The sequence below is a fragment of the Meriones unguiculatus genome, chromosome 4 (genome assembly GCF_030254825.1).
Source record: "Meriones unguiculatus strain TT.TT164.6M chromosome 4, Bangor_MerUng_6.1, whole genome shotgun sequence".
NCBI classification, from domain to species: domain Eukaryota; kingdom Metazoa; phylum Chordata; class Mammalia; order Rodentia; family Muridae; genus Meriones; species Meriones unguiculatus.
The window spans coordinates 36,601,017-36,625,728 of NC_083352.1; the positions used below are offsets into that span (position 1 = coordinate 36,601,017).

At 43.3% G+C, this 24,712-nt stretch overlaps 2 protein-coding genes across 2 annotated transcripts; both read right to left on the reverse strand.

The window, feature by feature from the left end:
* LOC110558012 (small ribosomal subunit protein eS27-like) lies at nucleotides 1–394 on the reverse strand. Its single transcript, XM_021652715.2, has one exon. It carries the CDS (start codon nucleotides 377–379, stop codon nucleotides 86–88), a length of 294 nt encoding a protein of 97 aa, XP_021508390.2. The 5' UTR covers nucleotides 380–394; the 3' UTR covers nucleotides 1–85.
* Nucleotides 395–1,059: 665 nt separating this feature from the next.
* On the reverse strand, nucleotides 1,060–23,357 carry LOC110558009 (cytochrome P450 4V2). Its single transcript, XM_021652712.2, has 11 exons — nucleotides 22,653–23,357; nucleotides 18,188–18,300; nucleotides 15,181–15,266; nucleotides 13,803–13,993; nucleotides 13,400–13,469; nucleotides 12,062–12,188; nucleotides 9,810–9,995; nucleotides 5,053–5,155; nucleotides 3,961–4,095; nucleotides 3,655–3,834; nucleotides 1,060–2,377 (listed from the first exon to the last, which is right to left on the reverse strand). The coding sequence occupies exons 1-11, from the start codon at nucleotides 22,864–22,866 to the stop codon at nucleotides 2,193–2,195; spliced, it is 1,590 nt and encodes a 529-aa protein (XP_021508387.1). The 5' UTR covers nucleotides 22,867–23,357; the 3' UTR covers nucleotides 1,060–2,192.
* Nucleotides 23,358–24,712: the final 1,355 nt, after the last annotated feature.

Genomic DNA, 24,712 nt, shown 5'->3' on the forward strand with positions numbered 1-24,712 from the left:
ATGTTTACTCATTGTAATCTTTTTTTTTTTTTAATCCAAAATGTGTTTATTGGGATGGCTCCCACTCATCCTCAATCGGGCGCATTCAGTGCTGCTTCCTCCTGAAGGAGTATCCTTCTGTCAGCCTTGCTTTTCCGCCAGTAGGCTGACAGAGAACAGTGGAGCAGCCAACACACAATACTACCGTTTGTGCATGGCTAAAGACCGTGGTGATTTTATAGCATCCTGGGCATTTCACATCCATAAAGTAGGAATTGGGGCTCTGTACCAGGCGCTTTTTCTTGTGTTTCCTCTTCTCCTCTTTTGCGAGAGGCATGTTCTCCGTCGTCACCGCCGGAAAGCGTAATCTTTTACTTAAAGCAAAATAGAATGTAACCATATTGTGACTTTTGTACTATTTGAAAGATCTTGCTGGGATATAAAAACTGTGGGAAAAAGAACAAACGTGTGGTTTGGAACGCACTCTTGGGAGTTTGTTCCATCCATCCAATGTGCAAATGTGTATGTATGCCTGTATGTATGCATGTATGTGTGAATTTAGAGAGGTTTGGAGAAGCTAAATGAGAAGAAGTTAAATTTTAAAAAAAGAAGAAGCTTGTTGGAACCTACCTGCTAGAGTCTGTCTTCCTTCATCATCAAGTCTAAGAGTGCATGTGCCTATGTGTACTCTTTTTCTCTCCTTTATTTCTTTTTTAGACTCTTTGTCACTACCAGTGGAAAGCCTCCTTTAGAGCTAAGAACCCTGGCTCCCACTTGCCATAATAGGTGTAAGCCAATGCCAGAAAGCTACCAGCAGTGGCCCACCACCACCAATTTAATTCTGGCCCCTCAGTTTGCCTCTATCAGTGGAAGCCACGGTCGGTTGGTGACTATCAGTTCCAGTCTGAAAAACTACCCTGAGAAAAGGGCTTTTGGATCACCAGCCAACAGCTGGATCTATGCCTTGACTCAATCTCCCCTTCGAATACCGAAGCTGGACTTCGCCACTACCCATTCTGTTTCTTGCTTCTGCTTGCTGGGCCATGGAAAATCGAAAACAAAACAAGCCACACAACTAACCCCGTTAAAAATCATTTATTAAAAGAAGTTTCTAAAAGCCACTGCATGAGGAAGAATGGTGTAATATACCATGTGAAAAATGCAAGGAATGCAATTCAGCTGTCAGCTTGCCAGGGAGGTTCCACAGAGCTGAGTTAAATGGATGTGCAGTCCTGAACCAAGCGTGATAGTACACAAAGAGAAGACAGACTCTGTCTTCCTCCAAAAGTAGAGGAATTACAAGAAAGATGTGCCCACACTGAGGGTAGAAATCCTGAGTCCTAATCTATCCAGCCACTGTTCTGAGTTCATAACACCAAAGTATGTTGTAGGAGAAAGTATATCAGAAAAGGAGTGGAGAGGTTTCAGTGTAGATATTCACTTATTTCTAGCCATGGCAGAACTTGGGCAGAGATTTATTGTCTCCTCTGTTGCATGTCCCTAATCTTAACAGAATGGCACACATGCAGAGAATTTCTATGGCCACTTGAATTTCAAAAGCCACTAATTAAGCTTCTGTGAGAAGCTGGACACCGTGGAGAGGAACCTCGTCCAAAAACACGATATACAAGGTGATTGTGTCCACCAAGTGAGAGAAGCCTCTAGCACACACAGTCATCAAAGCTACTGGAACGTGAGTCAGGCAGGCAAGGGACCTGCTTTTCATGATAAAATCTGAAAGTGTTATAGCAATCACTCGTGTCAACTGACAGCACTGATGACATCATAAAAACTTAAGCCCATTATGCTGAAGAGCCTAACTGCCCAACACTTTCAAAAGATATATGAATTTCCAAGTAAACAAGAATATTTTTTTTAATTCCGGGATTTCATTTAAATTATGTCTTTTGAGTCTAACAAATGAATTTGAACAGGCTGATGATCCCTCTCGTATAATTGTTGTTAGCATGTTTATTTTGGTGCTGACTCAGCCAGCTAACAGTACCCTTGAGAGAAAGAGAAGGTGTGACATAGCTTCTATGCTGGTAATAAACACACAAACACTTTCAGTGATAGTTGGATCCCATGATCAGTTGGGGACAAGAAAAAAAAAAACATTAGGTCTAAGGATTCAGCAATTTTCAACTCGTGGTCTAAAAACTGCAAATACCCTGTTTCTTACAGAATGACCTTCGTCATGATAAAGTCACAGCTCAAGGATGGAGATAGGGATCATCTTCATGTCTGCTCTTCAGCTTGATCCAGATGCCATTATTTGGCCTAAGAATCAAATCTCCACACAGGCCAAGGTCTTCTCTCTTCTGGTTAGATTCTACCCAAAAGTGCCTCAGGATACAGGCAAGAATGGTCTTCTCCTCCATCACAGCAAACTTTTGTCCTTTAAATAAATGTAAATATCATCACTTGAATGACAGACACAGCTTGCAACTGTCATCAGCCACTTCACATTCATATATGTCAGAGGAGATTAAAATCCCTGAGATCATTGCTGAAACTAAAGGGTTTTCAATATCCTTTTTGCTCCCACGTGAGTCTAATTAGCTGTGGCAACCAGACAACCTTGACTTTAAGAGTACTTGGACTCTCTGATCTATAGATTCTCTATCTGTGGATTCCACTGACCATGGGTTAAATTTTTTTTTAATTACATCTTCACTGAACACACATAGACTTTTTGTTTCATCATTCATTGCCTAAACAATACAGAACAATTATTTTTCCTAGCATATACATTGTCACCAGTATCATGGGAATCTGGAGATGACTTAAGTATACATGAGGATATAAATATGCATTCACCATGCACACCCATGCAAATTTATATACACAGCGATATGCATCTGCAGGTGGGTATCTCTGAGAGGTCCTGGACCAACTCCAGGATTAGAATGGTGTCAGAGGTCAGGTAGGGATGACTCTATCACTCTTTCCTACTCTTCTTCTCCATCTCTATTTGTTTACTTGATATTGGGCCTCACTGTGTAGCCCTCGCTGCCCTTGAGCTCACAGAGATTCACACCTGCCTCTTCCTCTCAAGCATAGCCACCACACTGGGCAACCCCTAACATTTTATACTGCGAATGTATTTAGAGATAGAATCTTTAAATTAAAAAAAAATAACATTGCATGGTTAAATTTAAGTGAGTTAAATGAGGTCGTTAAGGTGGGTCTCTGGACAAGCCAAGACAATGATATTTAACTCACAAGTGCACACAGAGAAGACCAAATGAAGACACACAGAAAGAAGGCTGCCGTATGTAAACCAAAGGAGAGAGGCCTCCAAAGGCTCTGACATTTTAGCCTCCTGATTTGTGAGAGGCTTACTTGCTATCATTTTAAGCCATCTACTCTGTATTCTCTCTCACGGAGACCAGCTTCCTGCATCCTCGTCACTGGGATCACACAGGCACACAACCCTGTGAGATACACGCTATCTAGGGACAGCCTTGAGTCCTCATGTTCACAAAGCAGCAACTGAGTCACCTTACCAGGCCCTAACAATGACATCTTAAAACTACAGGGTAAAGTGAAAGGAAACGGTGCCTTTCTAAAAGTCTGTTGCCTGTGAGTAAAGTGACATGGTACTTGAGCGATTCTTGGGCGAAATCTACCATCTGGGCTTGAAAGGTGAAACCAGCTCGCATGGATACAAACCAATGCAGTTTCTAGGTCCAGCAGAAAAGGGCACGTAGGCATAGGGATGGCGTCCTTGGGAATTCTGGGGAAAGAACCGCTCTGGTTGGAATTCCTCCGGGTCTGGGAAGTATCTGGGGTCTCGGTGCAATGCATAAGGAATGATGATTGCTTCTGTGCCTTTTGCGACTCTGTAACCGGCTGTCAATAGTAAGCAATGTGTCAGGACACTGGAGCCAGTTAGACAGTGGAAATATAACCCCTGCTTCCCTGGCCCCCACCCCACCCCACCCTACCACCTCTCCACTCTTATTAAGGAATACTCACACACTTCACAGTCTTCACTAAGACTCCGGGCAAACAAAGGGACCGATGGGAAAATGCGAAGAGTCTCCTTAATGACACAATCCAGATATTTAAGCTTCTTCAGGTCTTCCAAAGTGACTGGACGATGGGACTGTCCTGGTTAAGGTAAATGTATAAAATACAAACAAAGCACTACCTAGGCCGAGAGAGGTGAGACATCAACGGGCTGTACGGGAATAAAAAGAAGCCCTATGCGAAGTCCAAAACAAAACAAAACAAAAACAAAAACAAACAAACAAACAAAAAAACTGGATGAACGGAGACCATCTCCAATTTTAATGTTAATAAAGTTCCATTACAAAGACAAAGGTCAGCCTGGTCATGGTGGTAGTGGTGGTGGTTGCACCCCTTTAATTCCAGCACTCTGGGGAGGCAGAGGCAGGCAGATCTCTATGAGTTCAAGGCCAGCCTGGTCTATAGAACTAGCTCCAGGACAGCCAGGGCTACACAGAGAAACCCATCTTGAAAAACAAACAAACAAAAAGAGGTCACCTATGATTTCTTTTTCTAGAGAAGGAAGTAACATGGGGACAGCTGGTGGGGCCAGCGGTAAGGGGAATAAAGACTAACGATTGTTTGGCAGTACAGGTTATATTTGGGGCACCAAAAATATTTCAGAGACAATAGTGCTTATTGTATAGTAGAAACAAATATCAAAACCATCACCACCCTCACTGTGTCAGATGTAGTCACATGGAAGGACTCTTCCTTTCCCCTCATAACTAGCTCCCACACAGCACATTCATTGGCTTTGGTCAAAGGCGCATCCCACGATGCTGAGCCGTAAGTTTCATCTACCTTTTTCCCCCATTAATCAGGAGGACCACTGTGAACAGTCTCATTCATCTAGGCAACCTTAGCGTCTATTCCGGGACAGTTGAATGTCAGGACATTCGTCAAATGCTGCTAGGAACCTCACTAGGAGGAGACAGGTACAGACAGGCAGGAGTCCTAAACCAGGAGCCTCCTGTTCATGACAAGGGTGTCCTTGGGGATCAGGAATGACCGCTGCTTCTGTGGACTGGACAGCGTTAACAAAGGGGCCCAACATACCGAACACATCATCTAGCTCCTTGTCCACTTTTCTCTGGACTTCTGGATAAGAACCCAATAGGTACAAGGACCAGTTTATTGCAGCTGCAGTTGTATCGTGACCCTGTAGACATGAGAGGGACACGCTTAAAAGCGAAGCTCTGTTGGGGTACACGCCGAGAGAGAAACTGAACGCCCTCCGAGTGTTACAGCTGCGTTATGACCGCAGTAGCTGAGTCCTTCAGTGCCGCTGCTCCCCTGAGTGAGAGACAAATTCAACCGTCTCTTAGCTGAGCAGGAGTGGCACACTTCTGTAATCCCAGCACTTGGGAGGAGGCTGAGGCAGGAGGATTGCCGCACTGGTTAGCTTTTATTGTCAAGTCGACACACCAAGGAAGAGTGAGACTCAACTGCATTTCCTGCATCACATTGGCCTGCAAACACATCTATGAAGCCTTTTTCGTGATTAACGACTGATATGGGAGGGCCCTAGCCCATTCCATGCCATACCATCCCTGGCCAACTGGGCTCTACAAGAAAGGGAGCTGAGCATCATGGGAAGCCAGCCAGTGAGCAGCATTCCTCTGCGGTTTCTGCTTCAAGGTTCGGCCTGTAGTTCTTGGTTTGGTAGGCTTCCTCTGCCCGCGCTGAGCACCAAGGATTATTTGTGGGGTTCTGAGCATATTCTCCCACTTTAGAAACCGCCTAAAAGCCAGCTTACTACTTGGCTGGACTCAGGAAAAAAAATGTTAAGTATTTTGTAGAAATTAATCTTCATGACTGAAGGAAATATTATCATCATTCGTATTTTAGACATTTTAGAAAACTTAAATAACTTCCCAAGGAAGTGAAAGTAGGAAATGAGCCCTGGGCCTAATGGCAAAGCAAGGCCTGTACCATTCTCCTGTGAAACTGTGGTGTGGCCCTCGGTAAGAGACAAGTCACCATCGGGACATATTTCACCATCGGGAAATATGAGTGCTCCGCCCACTCATATTTCAGGCATTGTTTCTTTCCTCCTTTCATCTCCCTGGCATATCTCCATGAACCTGCAATCCTTTACCGTGTGATTTGGGACTGCACACAAGATCCAGGTGTGTTGCTCGGCTGTCTTCAAGGTCAGGTAAGGAAGTTCCCCTAATAACTCAGTGGCTTCTCTTGAATATATGGATGGAAGCCTCATTTGGGTAGGTGGGGGAAGATGTCTCCTGAACTTCATATAGATGAAGTAAAACATACAGTGGAGTTTACACAAGCACTGTAATGGCTGAATCACTGAACGGCTGGAACCTGGGGCATGAAAGCCTGGAGTTCACAGCTTACATCCAGCGCATGATGGAGTGCCTCAGTATTGTAACTGAACAAGGTAGGCGTCCTACTCAGTACAACAAAGGACAATATCAAGACTTGAAAACATGTTAGAGCTGTAGGAATGATATTTGCCTGTTTTGTTTTGTTTTACAAGAGGAAAGGATGATTCTCTGTGGGAACTAGATGTATAGATTTACACATACACATTGTTCATATATATTGTGTAAATGGGTACAAAACTACATATATGTTACTGTGTAAACACATGGGCAAAGCCGATATCTAAGATCTCGATGCTTACGTGAAATGCTAATAGTATGTATTTGCTGCATTGCTCTTATATGACTTCTCTGATTCTCTGTGTTCTTTTCTTTAGCTATTCCATGAAGTCTGTGCTAATAAAGTAGGAACTGTAAGCCGGCCCTAGTTAAATGCTTTTCTTTATAAGAGTTGCTGTAGTCATGGCATCTCTTCAGAGCAACAGAACACTGAACGGAGAGCTGGGGAGACCACTCACCTATTCTGCACAGGGCCCATGGTTCAACCCCTATCACTGATAGGAAAAACAGCTACTGGAGCCAGCGGCCTGGAAAGCTAGGTGAAGTGCTTGAGGCCACATTTCCAGTGCATTGGATTTGGCCCCAGAACCTACAAACTGAACATTTTTCTGCTTTTTTGGCTAATTAAGGTGTTTTCTGCTTAAGATGTCTTCTCAAAGGTTTTCTTTTTAGAAAGGTATGTATTGGGTACCTTTCCTACTATGACAAAACACCATGATTAAAAGCAACTGGAAGACTTCGTTTTGACTGTGGTTGCAGAACATCCACAATGACAAGGAGGGTATGGCTCAGGAGGCTGGTTGAACCATCTAAGCCCTTTGAAGCTCAAGCCCCAAACAACAGACATGGAGCTGCAGGAGCTGGTATTTGACCCTCTGTGTATTGGTCTTGCTTTTATGGCTATGCCCCCATTCCTCCATTTTGGATATAACTGTATATTCTATGCTCTCGTATGCTGGAAAAATGTAATTAGTGTTTTGATTTCACATGGGTCACAGAAGCAGCTTTAGACAGACTTTGGACTTTTGAACAGGAAGACTACTAAAGACAATGGAATTTTTAAGTTTGGACTAAGTAAATTTTGCCTCAGGAGATGGTGCTTAGCCTGTTGGACAAAGGGGTGAAGGTTGATGGTTTGAATGAGAAGTATCCCCCATAGGCTCAGGTATTTGAACATTTGGTGCCCATTTGGTGGTACTGTTTAGGGGCTTTGGGGATTTAGACCTCTCCCAGCTTGTATTTCCCCCTCTCAGCTACCTGCATGGTAAAGCGTGATCAGCCAGCTTCCTGCACCAGTAATATGCTGTCATGACTTCCTGTCCATCATGGACTCTACCCCTCTGGAACCAGAAGGCAACATCAGCTCTTCCACGCATTGCTCTCAGGCATGGTATTTTGTCATAGTAACAGGAAGTAACTCATGCAAGATAGGTAAGATAGTTGTTTTGTTTCGGATTGAACCCATAGCCTCACACACGCCAGACAAGTGACCTACCACTGAACTTCCCTGTCTCTGTCCCAAAAAGGAAGTTTCAAAACCACTGATTCAGTCTAAGCCCCTGTTTACCATACAGGGAAACCAGTTAGAGCTGGGATGAATGGAGGCATTTTACTTAGTTCATTGGCACAGACCTCAGGACTTCAGACCCTTCACACAGCTGAGTTCACCCATGGAAGAACCCTTTTCTTGAGATGAACGGATGAGACAATCCCATTTGAATATTGTTGCTTTATATTCAGGAAATCAGGTCGTCTTCAAGAAATCAGGTTCCTAGACGGGTCATTTGGGAGCTTTCCCCATGTTTTTTCTCACATGTCTACAGTTTAATGTCTACAACTTTCATCCATTTTGAGCTAGTTCTTATGAAAAGGGTGGGATAAGGTTATCCCTCCTGCATGTGGCTCTGTAATTTTCCAGACACCATCTAATGCAGATTCTTCCCACCGTGTATTCTCAGCACCTTTGTCAAACATTAGCTGATTGTGAACACATGATTATTATTCTTTGAATCTCTATCCTATTGGTCTTCTATCCCATATGTTTTTATGTCATAGCCATGCTGTTTTAGTTTCCATGGCTTTTTGGTGTGTTTTTAAAGGAATCTATATGACTTCTTCGTTCTTTTTTACCCAAGATTGTTTTGGTTTTTCAGTGTCTTTTACAGTTTTATATAAATTTTAGGATTGATTTTCTTATTCTCCAAAGTAAGTCATTGGGATCTTGATAAGAACTGCATTGAATATGTAGAGGGCACACAAGGAATGATTATCAACAGGTGACTGGATTTTAAATTTGTAAGATATGTATAGTAAAGTGATATATATTCTCTTTCTAAAAACTAGGAAATCCACTATGGGGCACTATGGGAAGTAAAATAAGCCAGAACAGAAAGAAAAATAATATATGATCTCACCAACACATAGACACTAAGAATAGTTTAACTCAAAGCCATACAGAGTAAAATGACAGCACCAGAGGGTGGCTGGTGGCTGGGGAGAAAGGGAAGAGGAGATTTAAAAAAAAAATCTCAAAATTGTCATGACTCATAGCACAGTTTGGTGGCTACAATTAATTACAATTTATTGTATACTCCTAAAGAGTAAATTGTGGGGGCTGAAGAGATGGCTCAGCAGTTCATAGCACTGGCTGCTCTTCTAAAGGTCCTGAGTTCAGTTCCCAGCAACTGCACGGTGGCTCAGTTATGTAACTATGTTTTTGTTTTAATCCCAAGTGTGAGATATGGGACCGCCTTAGTTTATCAGCAGTTGATAACAGCCTCCTGTGGCTCAGAGAGGGGCGTGGTCTTTGCCAGCAGGAGTTACTAGAATTCTGAGGACTCTGGGAGAATATAAATACTGGAGCCCAGAGAGGAGGCTGTTTGTTCCTGCTGCGTTTGCTCTTTGCTGTTGCTGGACTGCTAGATATCCTGACAACTGAGATTGGTATTTTCCCAAAGAACCTGATGATCCTAACCAGCCTGAACTAAGTCTACACCCCCTCCCCTTCTAACCTTCTTTCTCTCCTACCTAGGCTGGGGGGATGGAAGGGAGGTAGGTAGAGGCTTAAGGAACCCTGTGTAAAAGAGTTCAAAAAAAAACAGCGCCTACAGTTTGGCCTGCATGTCTGTCTGTATGAGGATACCATAGCCCCTGAAAGTTGAGTTACAGACAGGTGGGAGCTGCCATGTGGGTGCTGAGACTTAAACCCAGGTCCTCGAGAAGAGCAGCCAGTGCTCTTAACTGCTGAGCCGTCTTCCCAGCATCTCACCGCTACCTTTTGCCTGTTTGTTGCTAGGGTGCTGGGAGTGGAAGCCAGCTCTTGTGTGTGTTAAGCAGGTGTTTCCATCACAGTACTTCCGGAGCTGTGAGACACATCGATCAGGAAAGTTCCCTGGCAACAAAAATTACCTCAAACATGAAGGTGTCAACTTCCTCTCGGATGTCTTCACGGCTTAATTTGTTTCCTTCCTCATCAGTCACACTCAAAAGCAGGTCAAGAAAAGCTTTGCGCTTGTTTTTGGAGGGAACAGGACCCCTGCCAGCACCGGCATAGTCTTCCTCTGCCTTCATTTCATTGACTCGTTCAGCAATGACCTGCAGGATTTGAAAAATGTGGAATACAAAATTTGCATGTTTGGTGAGGTTTAATGGCCCATTTTCCTCTGAAAACACACTGGCTTATTTAACTTTTCTTTTCTTTTTTTTTCTGAACTCTTTCCGTTCTATCTCATTGACAACTCAGGCTCTTGTGAAAAAGCAGCAAAGCCTCCCGTTAACACTGAGGATGTCCTGTGGTGAAACTGTTAAATACATATGTAATCACAGGACGAACTCATAACTTTCAAGTGCTATTTTTGCAGTCTTTCTGACACAGGAACAGAGTCACTGTCTTTAAAACATCCCCTAGAGACGTGTGGGGACTAATGAGGAAAAGTGCCAGTGGTAGGGAGGACACGGCTGCGGACTACACTAATTCTGGATCACTCTGGATGATCCCATCAAGGTGTGGAGAGTGGAAATAGCAAGCGAGTGAACCGATAGCTGACGCCGATTCACCCTGCAAGCTTGCTCTTCAGTGAGCCCAGGACGCTCTCTGCCCCTGAGGGCTCACATGACTGGATCCCTAGACATTTTCAGGTCTCCGGTGATTGCCACACAAGAGATCTTCCCTGCTCATGCCTACCCTCGTCCCGAACACTCTTCATGCACCTGACTTTTCTTCACGTGTCCCCGTTTCACTTCTCACATGGCATGCATTGTATCTGCATTTCAGTACATTTCCCCACAACCTAATTGCGCTTAGCAGAGTCTGCCTTTGCCTGTGGGTTTTCTCCCCACATCAAGAACACTGGCAAGCATTCCAGCATGTTCCATGTACCTGCTGTGCTCATGTGTATTTTCTTTTTCCTGTTGGGTCACTGAGTGATCCTCCTACAGAGAGGCTTAAGTGAGTAGATTCTCAGAAATCTGGGAGTAAAAGACCATGTTTTATTCTTTATAGAATGTATAAGCGTTTGTGTCTCACTAAATATTTTTCAATATTTGCAAAGCGAATGGCATTGCCTAGATAGTCTGGAATTCCTTGTTTATTGTTTCTGATGTTGATGCACGAACTTGGGGCGGGGGCGGGGGGGAATGTCATTATAAACTGTGACCTGCTTCTTCCTCTCCTGCGACCTGACTGTGATACTGTGGGCGTGACCTGCTTCTTCCTCTCCTGCAACCTGATTGTGATACTGTGGGCGTGACCTGCTTCTTCCTCTCCTGCGACCTGACTGTGCTACTGTGGGCGATTCAGGGCATTACCTCATTCACTTAACATCCACTGACTTAAGCGTGTGATTCATTGGTGGCTCTGCCTTATCACAAAGAAGCAATCCCAATGTATTTCAAGCAATAATTACAGCAGAGAAAGGATATATTTAAATGGGAACACTTCAACATTTGAATTGCAATTTGATGTATATTTTCAATTAAGCTTTGCCTTTGATAAACATGTCTTCAACCCTCCCCAAGATGAATACCCTATGTTTAAAACAAACAAACAAACAACCTACCTTCTGTTTATTTTTCAATTTGGAAAGAAAATAGTACTATTAAATTAATTTCCACTGAACTATCCTATGTGCTGTGTTAGATGTCCTTTCATGCAAGAACTACTGTCTCCCTAAAACATTTCCCAAAAGAATCACGCATGACTCTCTAACCCTTTCCTATTTCATCCAGAACCCTATTTGATGATAAGGGTTCAAAGTCCACAGAATGTTCTGTGATAGTTATTGTTATGGCTAACCTGGTCTCCTAGAGTACTCTGATAAGGTAGGGAACATGCTTGTTCAGTTCATTTCTCTGTTTCCAACACTGGGTACAGCATGTGGCACTCAGCAAATACTTCATTAATGCTAGTTGAATATGTAATTAACTGTAATATTTAAAGAAATGTAATGTAACTTTTGCATTACTATTCAACTTGGCTTTTGTGGAACAAATATTCTACTCTGTGACCCTATGTTTTGGATACATTAAAAAAATTCTGGACTTGAGAATATTCTGAAGTTTGGTAGTAGCTGTACAACATTACGAATTCATTTAATTCCACTTGATTCTATGCTTTGTATATTCTAACAGACACACACACACACACACACACACAAACTTACATTGTTGGTGAAAGTATGTAGGCTCTTGAGTCCCTTTCTGTGTTCCCGTCCTTCTTTAAACATAAGGTACCAAAGATCAAACCAAAGCCAGGGCATCTTCATTCTTCTATAAATCATATCACTCATCCTATAAACAGGATAATATTTCCACTTATATCAGAAGGTTATCTCCTGACCTTTGGCTCCTGGCCTTGATAAAGGTAATAATTGAAGTGTGGCTGAGGAGCCTTCAAGGCTCTGTCTTCTTTAGGACAGCCTTGGTGACAGCTCTTGAAAGGGGCCTTCCCTGGACACTATATTCAGAATATAGCCACGCTTTGCAACCTGATAACAACTTGATCTTTTCTTCATCAACAGCTGTCACAACGCCTAAATTCAGATTTCTTGGCTCAGTGCCCATCTCCTGTGCTATTCCGTCGCTGTTGTCAGTGTAAAGCTACCCGCTGTGATGCCTGTCTGATCAAGGCAGTTCAATAAATATTTCTTCCGAGGAAATGAACTGAGTAACGAATTGACGTAGTAGAAATCAAATCCCAGTCCCACCTCTTTATAACTCCAAGCACTTTTAAGGTGAAAAACAAAAGATTGCCTCAGTTACAAACTCAGCGTCCACACGCACACCACACACAGACACATACACACGCAAAGATATGGAAGAAGATGTGGAAGAGAAGAAACAATATCAAAAATCTCCCAGTAGAAGAGCAAAGGGTACACTGAACAGTGGTGAGCACTGCCAGCTCTGTGGTCCATGTCTTCTAGGGTGGCGGATCTCAGCCTTGCTAACGCTGCAGCCCTTTAATACGGGTCCTCTGTCATGGTCTGTTGACCCTCGACCACAAAATTACTTTTGTTGCTCCTTCATAACTGTAATTTTGCTACTGTTACCAACTGTAAGGCAAATATCTGTGTTTTCTGATGGTCTTAGGTTGACCCCTGTGAGAGGATCTTTCAACCCCCAAAAGGGTCGAAACCCACATGTTGAGAACCACTGTTCTAGGGTGTTCTTACAAATAATATAATTTATATTTATATTTATATATTTTATATGTATACATTTATATATACATATAGTAATAGTTGATATGCTATTAAGATTTTTTAATGTCATTCTTTTGTCATTTGGCATCAAGGTGCAATTGGAGATTTTAAATTTCTGGAGCGCTCAGATGTACCATAATTTGCATAATCAGCAGGACAGACTTCCTGCTGCTAAAGTTGGTGCTTATGTTGCCAGTCGAATTTGTAGTTTAAAATAGTTAAGAGCACATAGGTTGATGGGATTAGCAATGGCCCAAATCAATAACAACTTTAAAGAAAATTAAAAGACCCACATACCTGTACACTGAACGGACGTACTCAGAGTCATCGTTACTTTGAGCACCAATGTTCTTCCCCATAGCTGTTTCTGCAAAACACAGGGAAGAAGCAACATGGGTGGCAGGGGAGAGACTACGAATCCTGTTCTCTTCTCTTCTCTTCCATTTGCTCTTCTTACCCCTTCTGCATCCTTCCAGCTCCTGTCACCCTTTTCCTTTGACCTTCCAGGCAAGGGGACAAGGTGACTTCTCTGACCATCCCTCTAGGAATGGTTACTGCTTCTTGGGGCGGCTCTCATCAATAACACCACCCTGAAGGATCCTGGTCCTTTCCAAAGAATCCTCTCATTTGTCCTACCCGTGGAGTCTCGTTTTCTATTTAGGTCATTTAATTGTCACAGCATTCGAATAACCAGACTTACCACAGATTATATCCAAGGCACAAAGAGTGATGTGGAAAAAGCAGTTAAAAGCTTCTTGGTTGACATGGCTTTCAAGCTTAGTAACCAATATGTTTGCTTGCTCGTTCATGACATCTAGGAAATCCTCCAGAATCGTGAAATGGAAAGTAGGCGTTAACATCTTCCTCCTGGAGCGCCATTTGTTCCCAGTGCTGCGAGCACAGCATTGTTATCAATTAAAGAGGAGCAAAGCCACAGCATGACAGCCATGAGCCCAGCCCAGGCAATACAAACAGCCTTGCCCATAGCATCTCAAGGATATCGTTTGAATGAGAAAGATGATATTTTCACTTATTCCCCCTGTGTAGATATCTGGAACTTGTCCTATGATATTAATAGTTAAATTACTTTTGTAAAATAGCAAATGTTGAGGGTATTTTGTCCATTTCTAAGAGGCATTTCTGAAGATCAGTTCCTCCCCTAATCTTTATTCTTCAGACACCCACGTTTTATGACTCAACCTTAATTTCTAGTGTGGGAATCCTGCAAAATGAGTTTTATTTTTAAGTTTTCAAATGTTTTTCTTTTTGTAAAGATTTGCTTCTTACTTATTATATATGCAGTGTTCTCCCGGCATGTATGCCTGCAGGCCAGAAGAGGGCATCTAATCTCATTACAGATGGTTGTGAGCCACCATGCGGTTGCTGGAAATTGAACTCAGGACTTTCAGAAGAAGCCAGTGTTCTCAACCTCTGAGCCATCTCTCCAGCCCCCAAATGGTTTCCTAAATGCCTTGGGAGAAGAGGCTTACTTCCAGGTGCCAGAGTAGGCTGGTTCATGTATTTATCTGGCTCTGCCTGACCATCCCTCCCCCTGTACATTTTCACTCTATGGCAGACCTCCTAACTCTTAGAGTGTTTTTTACGCTTACTAATTTGCACATTCTCATTATAGCCTTGCCTGGCTAGGGACTGCCTTTTACCACAGCCAGAAGTTACAAGACACCTGGACAGCCATCTATCAGAAAACTAGACAGTGCCTTACTGTTAAGTCTCAGACCCCGGGACAAATGGCTGAGGTGCCTATTTAATATATCAAAGTGGACCCGGCCACTAGGTTCTCCCAGGATCCCTCGGTCTTCAGCCCAAGGGTTGGGCTGCCCTTCCTCCAGAGGCTCTTCGTTTGGGTTACCTGCCCTTTTTGTACCTTTGCCCTCTTGGCTGCAGCACCTGGTCCCTGTCCCCCTTCTCCCCCTCTCCTTCCTCACATGTCAGCTGTGGACTCTCTCAGATGTCTCTGTCTTTGCCTATGTTCACTTTTTCATCTACAATCAGCTTCCTCCTCCACCATCACTAGGCCTTTCCTTTCCATTCTCTTTTTCTCTTTTTCATTCCCTTACCTTGTGAGAAGTCCCAGTCCCAGCCATGGTTGAAGGAACTTGTACATATATGATTTATCAATTTGCTTTGAACTGGTCAAAATTACCTTAAGAAGACATTAAAAAAAAAGGATTTAGGCATCAAAACAACTGTAATTATAAGAGGATTGGACTAGGACATTGTCTGCTTTTCAGATCAATATTTTATCAACATTTATTATTCTCGGTGGCTCATTTAATTCTTCAGCCTCAAAGCAATCTGCTCAGAGTTCTGAACATACAAAAAAAATTATCATTCAAGCTTGGAGACTATATGGAGCTGAGGGAAATGAACAGGTGAATCCCCTAACTGTCTTTGGTCTTTGTTTTCACTATTCTTTGTCCCCTGAATTTACATTTAGGCAGAGTACTTAATGACTTTAATTAAAGGAATTGGAGCTCAGGTATCATCAAAGCAAATTCACGAGCTTTTAAATGATAATCAGAAATATTGTCCCTGGTATCTTGACCATGGGACCCTTGATTCAGAAACTTGGGGGAAAACATTTCATTCTTTGGAACCAAATTAGACTAGCTACACAACCTTATCAAGAGGAGAGAGAGAACTCACAAAAAAACCAAAAACCCACCTCCTATTGAACCATATCTACTTCCTGGGTCCATTTCTCTGTCCTTTTTGACCCTACCTTGCCCTACTAGTCCATCTAGAGCTAAAGATGTGTCTTCACCTAAAGACAGTAACACCTATGGAAGAGTATCATTAAGTAAAAAGTTTTTAAAAACAAATAAGAACAAAAAAACCCAACATGGTTTTATATAAACTCCTTCGAGGGCTCATCAAGTAGCTACCTCCTACTCTATTCATTAATTGGGGTTAGGGCTCCAGATCTTTGTTTTTTCCTACAAACTTTCTCTGGGCCTCAGCATCCCTGGGAAAAGCCATACCATGGGTATGGCTCCAGAAGACCACAACTTGACAAGAGAAGAGGGACCCTCTCCTGAAATGAAAAGGCACGTCACCTTTTCCAAGAATCACTAAGATCTATCACTGCTAATTCGTGCCACTCCTCCAACCATCACCAAATACACCAGCATTCCCAAAGCACCATCAATGGCCACTTTGGTAGACATGCCCCTTAATTAATAAAACAAAGGGAGTAGAATTGTAAGAATAATTTTTCTGAGAATTCTGACTATAGCTTGTCTTTACAAATCAAACTCGCATCCCATCTATAGCAAGCTAATAATGTGACTGGACATCATTTATGACTATGTTCTAATCTACTCACATGCTATAAATTCACCCTGTTTAGAACTAGCTGGCCATTAAGAAAACCAGTGGAATCAATCTTACTGTACTTTGGACTTCCAGTGTATTTAATTCCTATAAGCTCAACTGAACACATTGCTTGAATGTACCACATTCCCTATTTCTTCTTTCTGACACATTCATGCCTCTGACTTAGAACAATGCATGTGTGCTTACAATGTGATAACTAGATCTAAGACCATTCCCTGAAAGCAGCAAGGCACTGAAAGCAACATCCATAAACTCCCCCCCCCCCGACAGGTATATACAATATATCAAAAGAAACATGTGGGCAGACATTGATTATATCTACTTGTGGTTTTATGTGCTATTCCAAGTCAAAAGGCTTAGAAAAACAAATTTTCACTTCATTAGAAATTCTATAAAAATTAAGACAAAAGTTTCCTCATGCCTTCCCAATGCCATAGTCTCTGCGCAGTTTAATAAATGGAGAGGACAGCTTCTATGGTGGTTTCAATGAGAATGGCCCACAGAGGCTCTATGTTTGAATATCTTCACCCACTAGTGGAAGTGTTTGAGAAGATGAGCAAATGTGGCCTTGTTAAATGAGGTGTGTCATGGAAGGTCAGCTTTGAGTTTTCAGAAGCCCAAATCAGTTCCAGCTAGGTCTCTGCCTAATTCTTGTAGATGGAGATGTGAGCTTTCAGCTACACATTTGCCTGACTGCCTGCCTCCTGCCTCCTGCCATGATGGTCACAGGCTCTAACCCTCTGGAACCCATGAGTGTCAGATTAAACGCTTTCTCTTATAATTGACCTCGGGCATGGGGTTTCATCACAAGCAGTAGAACTAAATAACTAAGAAAACCTCTGTTCCAGACATCAAGTCAGAAAACTTCAGAAGATTCCAGGCTCATTCTTGAATAAACAATGCCAAGGCTTAATTCCCTTTCTTTATGCTCTATCCATATCCTCAGTACACTAATAAATGTATCACTGATATGAGACCCCAAAAATCATGATGAAAACATTTTAAATTTATTGTTTGTTTATTTATTTATTTATTTATTCATTTATTGAGACAGGGTTTCTCTGTGTAGCCTTGGCTGTCCTGGACTTGCTTTGTAGGCCAGGCTGGCCTTGAACTCATAGAGATCCACGTGCCTATTCCTCCCAGAGTTCTGGGATTATGGGCATGCGCCACCACACCAGGCTCATTCCTATTTTATTAGTCACAAATTTTGAACTCTTAAAATTGCACCTGGTACACCAGGCTTGGTGCCAGGCCACTGCACTAGCTGTTTAGGAGGCTGAGGCAGGAGAGTTAGGACAAGCTCAAGAGTAGCCTGGAGCTGTCGGATGAGAATGAGGTCAAGGCCATCTTGGGCAACTCAGTGTCTCAAACTTAGAAAATGGAAAAAGAAATAGACCTTAATAGAAGAGCATGTGTATGACATGCAGTGGCCTTAGATTTACTCTTCAGTACAAACAAACAAACAAATAAAAACACAAGTTTCCATCAGATTTCTTTCAAAAGCAAACAGTAGTCTATTAAGATATGCATGGGGAGTTAATCTCCCAGGATTGCAAAAAATTGCAGCGAGAAATCACTGAACGGTCTGCACAATGCTTTGCGAGTGAAATGCTCTTTGGATCAAATGCAATGAAATATGAGGATGTTTTTGTTCCTTGTGTTCTGACGAAATTCTTACATCATAGCATACAGAGTGAACTCTCCATCATAATGCTATGCACTCACCTCCACATTCTCTGCCTTATAAAGAGCCACCATGGGCACTGGACCAATCCAAAGTTTAATGAGTGGCAGGTGACGGAATTCTTCAGTGTACTGAATTAACTGCTGAAAAAAATCTGAAAAAAAAAATTTGTTGTTGTTTTAAATTCAGGTGGGACAATAATTTCTTCATTGAATTGTACAAATGCTCATTATCTCCTTTCAATAAACACAGGACGTATGTGATACATCACCATTAAAGGAAGCTGGAGAGGGGTCTGAGCTCTAATGAGTTTTGCAACATTCTTGTAGCTGTGAGGCTATTTAAAAAATAATGTCAGTCCTTCAGATGAACGTAAAAATGATACATTATTGTAAGATGATTGTTAGACTTTGCTGTGGCAAAATTTACATTCTTAATAAGTCATATCCAATGCCATTGACCTGGAAAATATGGTACAACCTGGCTTTGTCCCGAGACTCCAGAACTTGACAGCTGAACAATTGTATCACATTTGGAAAAAAAAAAAAAAAAGACTCCAAACATCTCTTAGATAAGCAGTATTGAGGGAAAGAGCTGAAAAGATGGTTCAGCCAATGACAACCTGGGTTTGATCCTTGGAATCCACATGGTCTGAAGAGCTGACTCTAGGTAGATGTCTTCTGACCTCTACACATGTGCTATGCCATAGCACGCCACACACACACACACACACACACACAACACACACACACACAACACACACACGAATGAATGAATGAATTATTTTAGTTAATAAATTGTTTTAAAATTTTAGGAATTGGAGCTGGAGAGATGGTTCAGAGGGTAAAAGCACTTACTGCTTTTCCTGGAGACCCAAGTTCAAGTCCTACCACTCATAGAAGACCATCTTAAATCCAGCCCCAGGGGATCTAACATCTTTTTCCAGCCCCCACAGGCACCTGTGTATAAGTGTCATGCATTCACATAGATACACACATATATACGTACGTATGTATGTATTGAAATACATTTAACTTGTGGGCTGTAACAAATCATTAGTTTGAAAGTGTTCTGTTTCACAGTAGCATTCTACCTACCTTGGTCTGCTGAGATGGGGACATGAGGAACTTTGACTCTGTGGTGGGAAGGAATCAGATCCCAAAACTGGGCCCTTCTGGGAAAGTTGGCTATTTAACACAAAAGACTGGAAACTCTAAGAGTTTAGACGTCAACTGGAGTCCACACGCAATACTGACAGCGAGGTCACCGAGGCCCGAATCTGGACATTAATCATAGAATAAAAGGCACAGGCTCTTATGAAAGGGACAGAGCCACTCAGAGCGAGGTCATGTCTTTGCCCAGTTTTGCTGAGCTCAATGCTGAGTACAAAGGGCCTTGATAAACGCTTGACTGGCAATTAGAGGGCTTACTATAAGCAAGTACACCTTAGATAGAGACCGAGAAATTTGGCTCAAGTTACATTTTAATCCTACAATAGTTACTTCTATAAACAAAATAAGTAAAAACGGCAATAAAGAGTCCTCAACAGTTATCCAAATAAGTCAGTTTCATAACTGAAAATTGAGCAACAGTTTCTCATCCTCTCGGCCAGTCTTTTTTGACTGAATAAATAGTTCCTTTCTAAGTGGGCCATTCTTCTCACTCAGGGTCACTCCAAGGAGAAAGACTTTAAGGAATCTCATCAGTTCAAAGTTCCTTTTCAACTGGTCTTGGTCATTAAAGACTTTACTGAATTTCTCCAAAATATGAGACTTTCCGAGAGTAAAGTTGGAGGAATTCTAAGGCCATGACCCTCTCAAATAGAATTTTAATCCCAAAGTTGTATACACATAGATACACACATATATACGTACATATGAGTCTCCAAATGAGGAGACTCAGAAAAGATCAAAATATCTAAAATCTAAAATGCTGACTGACTAGCATCCTGAAAATAAAATTACAGAAAAATAACTTATGAAAATGTTGTACAAGACATTTCCTTAAATTTTGGGAAGTGGTTTACTGGGGGGGGAAACTGTAGAAATAAAATAAAACAAAACAAAATAAAAACACTAGAATGCTCCAGAGGCCACTTTGTGCAAGAAGATAAGCAATCGTAGCACACATTTTTTTTATAATCAAAACAGCCAGACATATTAGTGAAGATCGTGAGCAGATTAACTGTGTTCAAAAAGAAATGGTTCAAAACCTAAAATATATAAATGCATATCGCCATCATTGTAATTGAGGGCATCACATCTGAAATGTGATGACCAAGTGTGATGATGACATGGGTGAAACCCCACAGTGAGAAAGTGCAGATGTCCAAAAAACTGGGGCCTCAAGAAGATTTTTCTTTCATGGGTACAGATATCTTCATTCCTCAAGAATGTTTAATGTACACACACACACACACACATACACACACACACACACCTCCTGAAAAAGTCAGCCTTGTGATTCCGAACATGTGTGGAGACAAATGTGAGAAAACAATGCCTAAGATGAATCGGGACTCTGAGTCTTCTAGCAGTTTAGACCATCAGAAGTAGCAGCAGCAATGGAAAATGAAATACATGCATAGACAGCTGGGGAAGAGGAGGTGAGGAAAGCCAGAGGTTTGCCAAAGCTGTAAAGCCTGGAGGCCAGCAAGCCTGGACTTCTGACCACCAAGGGAACTGAAGAAAACCACTATGCTTTCTGTACTGTTTCTCCTGTACTCCTGATGGTGGGATTCTGGCCGTGATAAAGATGAGTTTTTCTCATCAGGGCTGCTTAAGTTCACACACTAACCTCCTTTGCAAAGAGGCACTCAAGTAACTACAGACACACTCACAATATTGCCTTCCCGGCTCTCGGGGAGCTCACCATACTTAACATGATGGGAGTTCCCTGTATATAACCAGGAACACTCAGAGGGGTCCTGGGATTCTGGGTTTTTACATACATAGCCCTTTGATCCCCAGTGGGCATTTGGGGGTTTGGATTTTTGTCTTCAAAATAATTTTCACCATGGAATTGTTAGGATGTATTCTCAAATCTCAGAGTGGAGGGGAGGTTAGCTTTCTTTTGGGTATTGGCCAGCTACACAGCATGATTGTGAGGTGACAAGTTTGCTTGGATTTCTGAATGTTTTGGTACATACTTTCCCATGACCTCCCATTTTATTCACGTCAAGTTGTCCTTACAGTGCGGTTTTTGTCTGGGGTCGCATAAGTGATTATAAAGGATCTTAAGAAGGTTTAAAGTTGCTGGTCAGCCTGTGAAACAACTATTGATAATTAATCTGAATTAGGATTGGGTTCCGGCACTGGGTCTTTTGAAATGTGTCATTCTGGGTATATCTCCTCAGATCTGGGCATCCCAGTTCACACAGCCAAGGAAACTAAGTGTTAAGACTGAATGCACTGTCCCTCACAGGGAACCACAGATAGCACCATTTTTTAGAACTTTCTGAATTATAGTATCTTTTACGTCAATAGAACAAATTTTGTGTAAAACATCTTTTTAAAAGATTATTTCAAGTTTTTAAATTACTCTTTAATAAATAAGGTTTTTTTTTAAAATTGTCCCTATAAATTTACCTCAAGGCCCTGCAATAGAATCTGCCGAAGTGGCCTTGTGGAAACTTCCTTAGAGGGTTGAAATACAAAGGCCAAGAGGATTTTAACTGTGTATTGGTTAAGTCATACATTGTCCAGGCCAGGTGTCTGAGCTTCAAAACAACCTATGATCAAGATGTGAACAGAAAGAAAGAAGAAAAAGAAAGAAAGAAAGAAAGAAAGAAAGAAAGAAAGGAAGGAAGGAAGGAAGGAAAGAAAGAAAAGAAAAAAAGAGAGATGGAGGGAGGGAGGGAGGAAAGAAGAAAGAAAGAAGGGAAGGGAAGGAAGGGAGGAAGGAAGGAAGAAAAAAGAGGGAAAGAAGGAAGGAAGGAAACAAGAAAGAAAGAAAGAAGGAAGGAAGAAAACCCTCTAGTCTCTTTGTTTTCTTAACTGAGAGACCAAAAGGAATTAAGTTTGAGGACATTTTCAGCTTTCCAGGGGAGTTTTCCTCACTGCTTTGCAAACTAAGGCAGGAGAAAAAGAGACTTTTGAGACTTCGGGCGGAAAAAGAGAAAAGGTTGGAGCGCAGGTGCTTGGAAATATTGCAATCTGTTATATATATATATATATATATATATATATATATATATATATATATATATAACACGTCCATGTTTTCTATGTTCATGGACATAGAACATAGATGGATAGATGGAAGAGACACAAAGCAATATGGCAGGCACTAGACTGGAAACTGGCATTGGAAGAATTGAGAATCTATTCTCTAGAGGGGTGAAAGATTTCTTCTTTCTCCTAGCAGCCAACGAGAGAGTGGGTCTATGGGATGTGAGGACTCCCAAGCGTGGCAGGATGGGAAGGAGTCCTTTACAGGCTTCCTAGACGGGCAAGGAACCTAGCAGCCTTGGAATCAGAGCGCGGATTTCCTTTTACAAACCCTTACCTGAGCCCTGGGGCTTCATCAACAGCGCGTGTCCCACCAAAGGGTAGGCGGGGGCCACCGAGGGGATGGGGCGCATTTGCAGCCATTTCCGCGCGTAGCTCACCACCATCTGCAGAACGCTGAGCAGGACAGTGGCGCCGGCCAGGGAGACCGCGCTCGCCGCGCCCCAGAGCAACAGCTTCCTCCCCAGGAGCCCTAACCACAGCCACATCATCTCTCAGATGCCCCTCTGCTCTCCTTGCGGGCAGCGGGCAGTGGCGACCAGCCGCTGCCGGGGGGCACGGACGGAGGTCTCGGTCCGAGTTCAAGCACCCGGGTCAGCTGACGGGTTTGGGACGTCCAGGATGTAGGATTCTCCCGGCTCGGTGAGAGGATCCGTGGGCCACGCCAGGTCCTCCCCGATCTTTCTGCTCCGGAGGCGGAAAGCGGCGCAGCGGTCGCTGCAGCCAGGCCCCGGGGACAAATTCCCGAGGCTAGCAGAGAAAGCGCTGCTGGTTGGTAACGATGCGCTGCAGGGAGTCTGCGTAACTCCGGCCGGCCTCCCGGGGGCGAGACGTGAAAGCGAAACACCGGAACAACTTCTGAACTCCGAACTTTGGAAAGCCGTTCAGGGTTCTCGGTATGGAAAGACGACGGTGGCAGGGGAGGCTGAATTTAGAGTAGCTTCGGGATGGAGAAGGAGCTAGGAATTCATTATCACCGGTTCCGGACCCCCCTGAGGCCTGCTAAGGTGGGCTGTTTAGGATTTTGTTAACACCCTTGCAGAGTGTGGAAGGGTTACGGATCTCATACGCAGTCTGTTTTAAAACTTCCAAATCAAGTGTCGAAACGCGGTTTTTGGAACTCTAAATTCACCAGCCCTTGCGCAAGCTGCATCAGTCAGTTGCTGCGCTAGGGCGGGGCTGGCTTCTGCGTCAGGGTCAGGGCACCGCAACCACCTTCCCGTGACCGAGAACTTTGGGGGAACCAGATGTCCAGTGAGTGTCAGCTGACATACCGAGACCCTAGAGCGAAAGCAGACTGCAGTCTAGGCACTTCCGCAAATGTCCTCTGACCGTAGAAAGCCAGAACTTGGGGAGGTATGGGCGTGGGAGGTCCTGAAGGGAATGGGAGAAGTTATGGAAACCGTAGCTAGCGCACAGCCAGAAGGAAACCACAGCCCATTGGCGAAACCTTTGATCCAAACTTCAGCACGCCTCCAAGAAGCTCGAGAGGGAACAGCGAGCGAGGGAATGTCCAACCAATGACAGGCCCAACCTGAGACCCCCCCGCAAAGAGAGCCCGCCCCTGACGCTGTTAACGATGCTCTGCTAGGCTTGCAGGCAGGAACCTAACTTGCCTGTCCCCTGGGAGGCGCCACAGCAGCAGCAGCAGCAGGTGGAGACGGATACTGGGACTTACAGCCAGAAGGTGGAGCTCCCGGGGTCTTGCGGAAGTGCTGGGGGAAGATGGAAAGACCTGGAGCGGACAGGAGTGCTGGAGGGGACAGGAGCCCCATAGGAAGACCGACAGAGACAACCAACCCAGACCTATCTGTCTATTATGAATTTGCTGGAAAAAGTTTACTGCCTACTTAAAAGTAATTAAATTATCTGGGTGTAGTGACACACACCTACTATTCCAACACTTGGGCATGGGGGATCAGGAGTTCAAAGCCATTGTCATCTGCCTAGAAAATCTGAAGCCAGCCTGGGGTTATGAAGAAGAAAGAGCTGGGCACCCAGCTAAAAGGCAGCTAAAGAGCGTGGTGGCACACACCTTTAATCCCAGCACTCAGAGGAGACAGAAGCTAGTGAATGTCTGAGTTCAAAGCCAGCCTCCGAGCCCTTTCTTCTCCTCCCCCCCCCCCTTCTTCCTCCCTCCGCCCTCCCGCCCTCCCTCCTGCTCCCTCCAGTATGTAAATATGTAATAGAAGCCAAATACGGAGCAGCTCCAGGATCCGACTTCGGGGGGTGGGGTGAGGGCAGGGAAGTCAGCTGATTGTGATTCCCAAGTGCTCTCCGTGACCCTCCTTCCTGATTCTGCAGATCTAGAGATCCGCAGCGGGAATCGAACCTGTC

What these genes read in the sequence shown, in the direction of transcription:
- LOC110558012 (XM_021652715.2), bottom strand. Translation starts at nt 379, where the DNA reads ATGGTTACATTCTATTTTGCTTTAAGTAAAAGATTACGCTTTCCGGCG.
- LOC110558009 (XM_021652712.2), bottom strand. Translation starts at nt 22,866, where the DNA reads ATGATGTGGCTGTGGTTAGGGCTCCTGGGGAGGAAGCTGTTGCTCTGG. An exon ending in TACGTCCGTTCAGTGTACAG is followed by an intron (nt 12,189 to 13,399) that starts GTATGTGGGTCT and finishes TCCTGTTTATAG; the next exon opens with GATGAGTGATATGATTTATA. An exon ending in TACATACTTTCACCAACAAT is followed by an intron (nt 9,996 to 12,061) that starts GTAAGTTTGTGT and finishes CAAATCCTGCAG; the next exon opens with GTCATTGCTGAACGAGTCAA.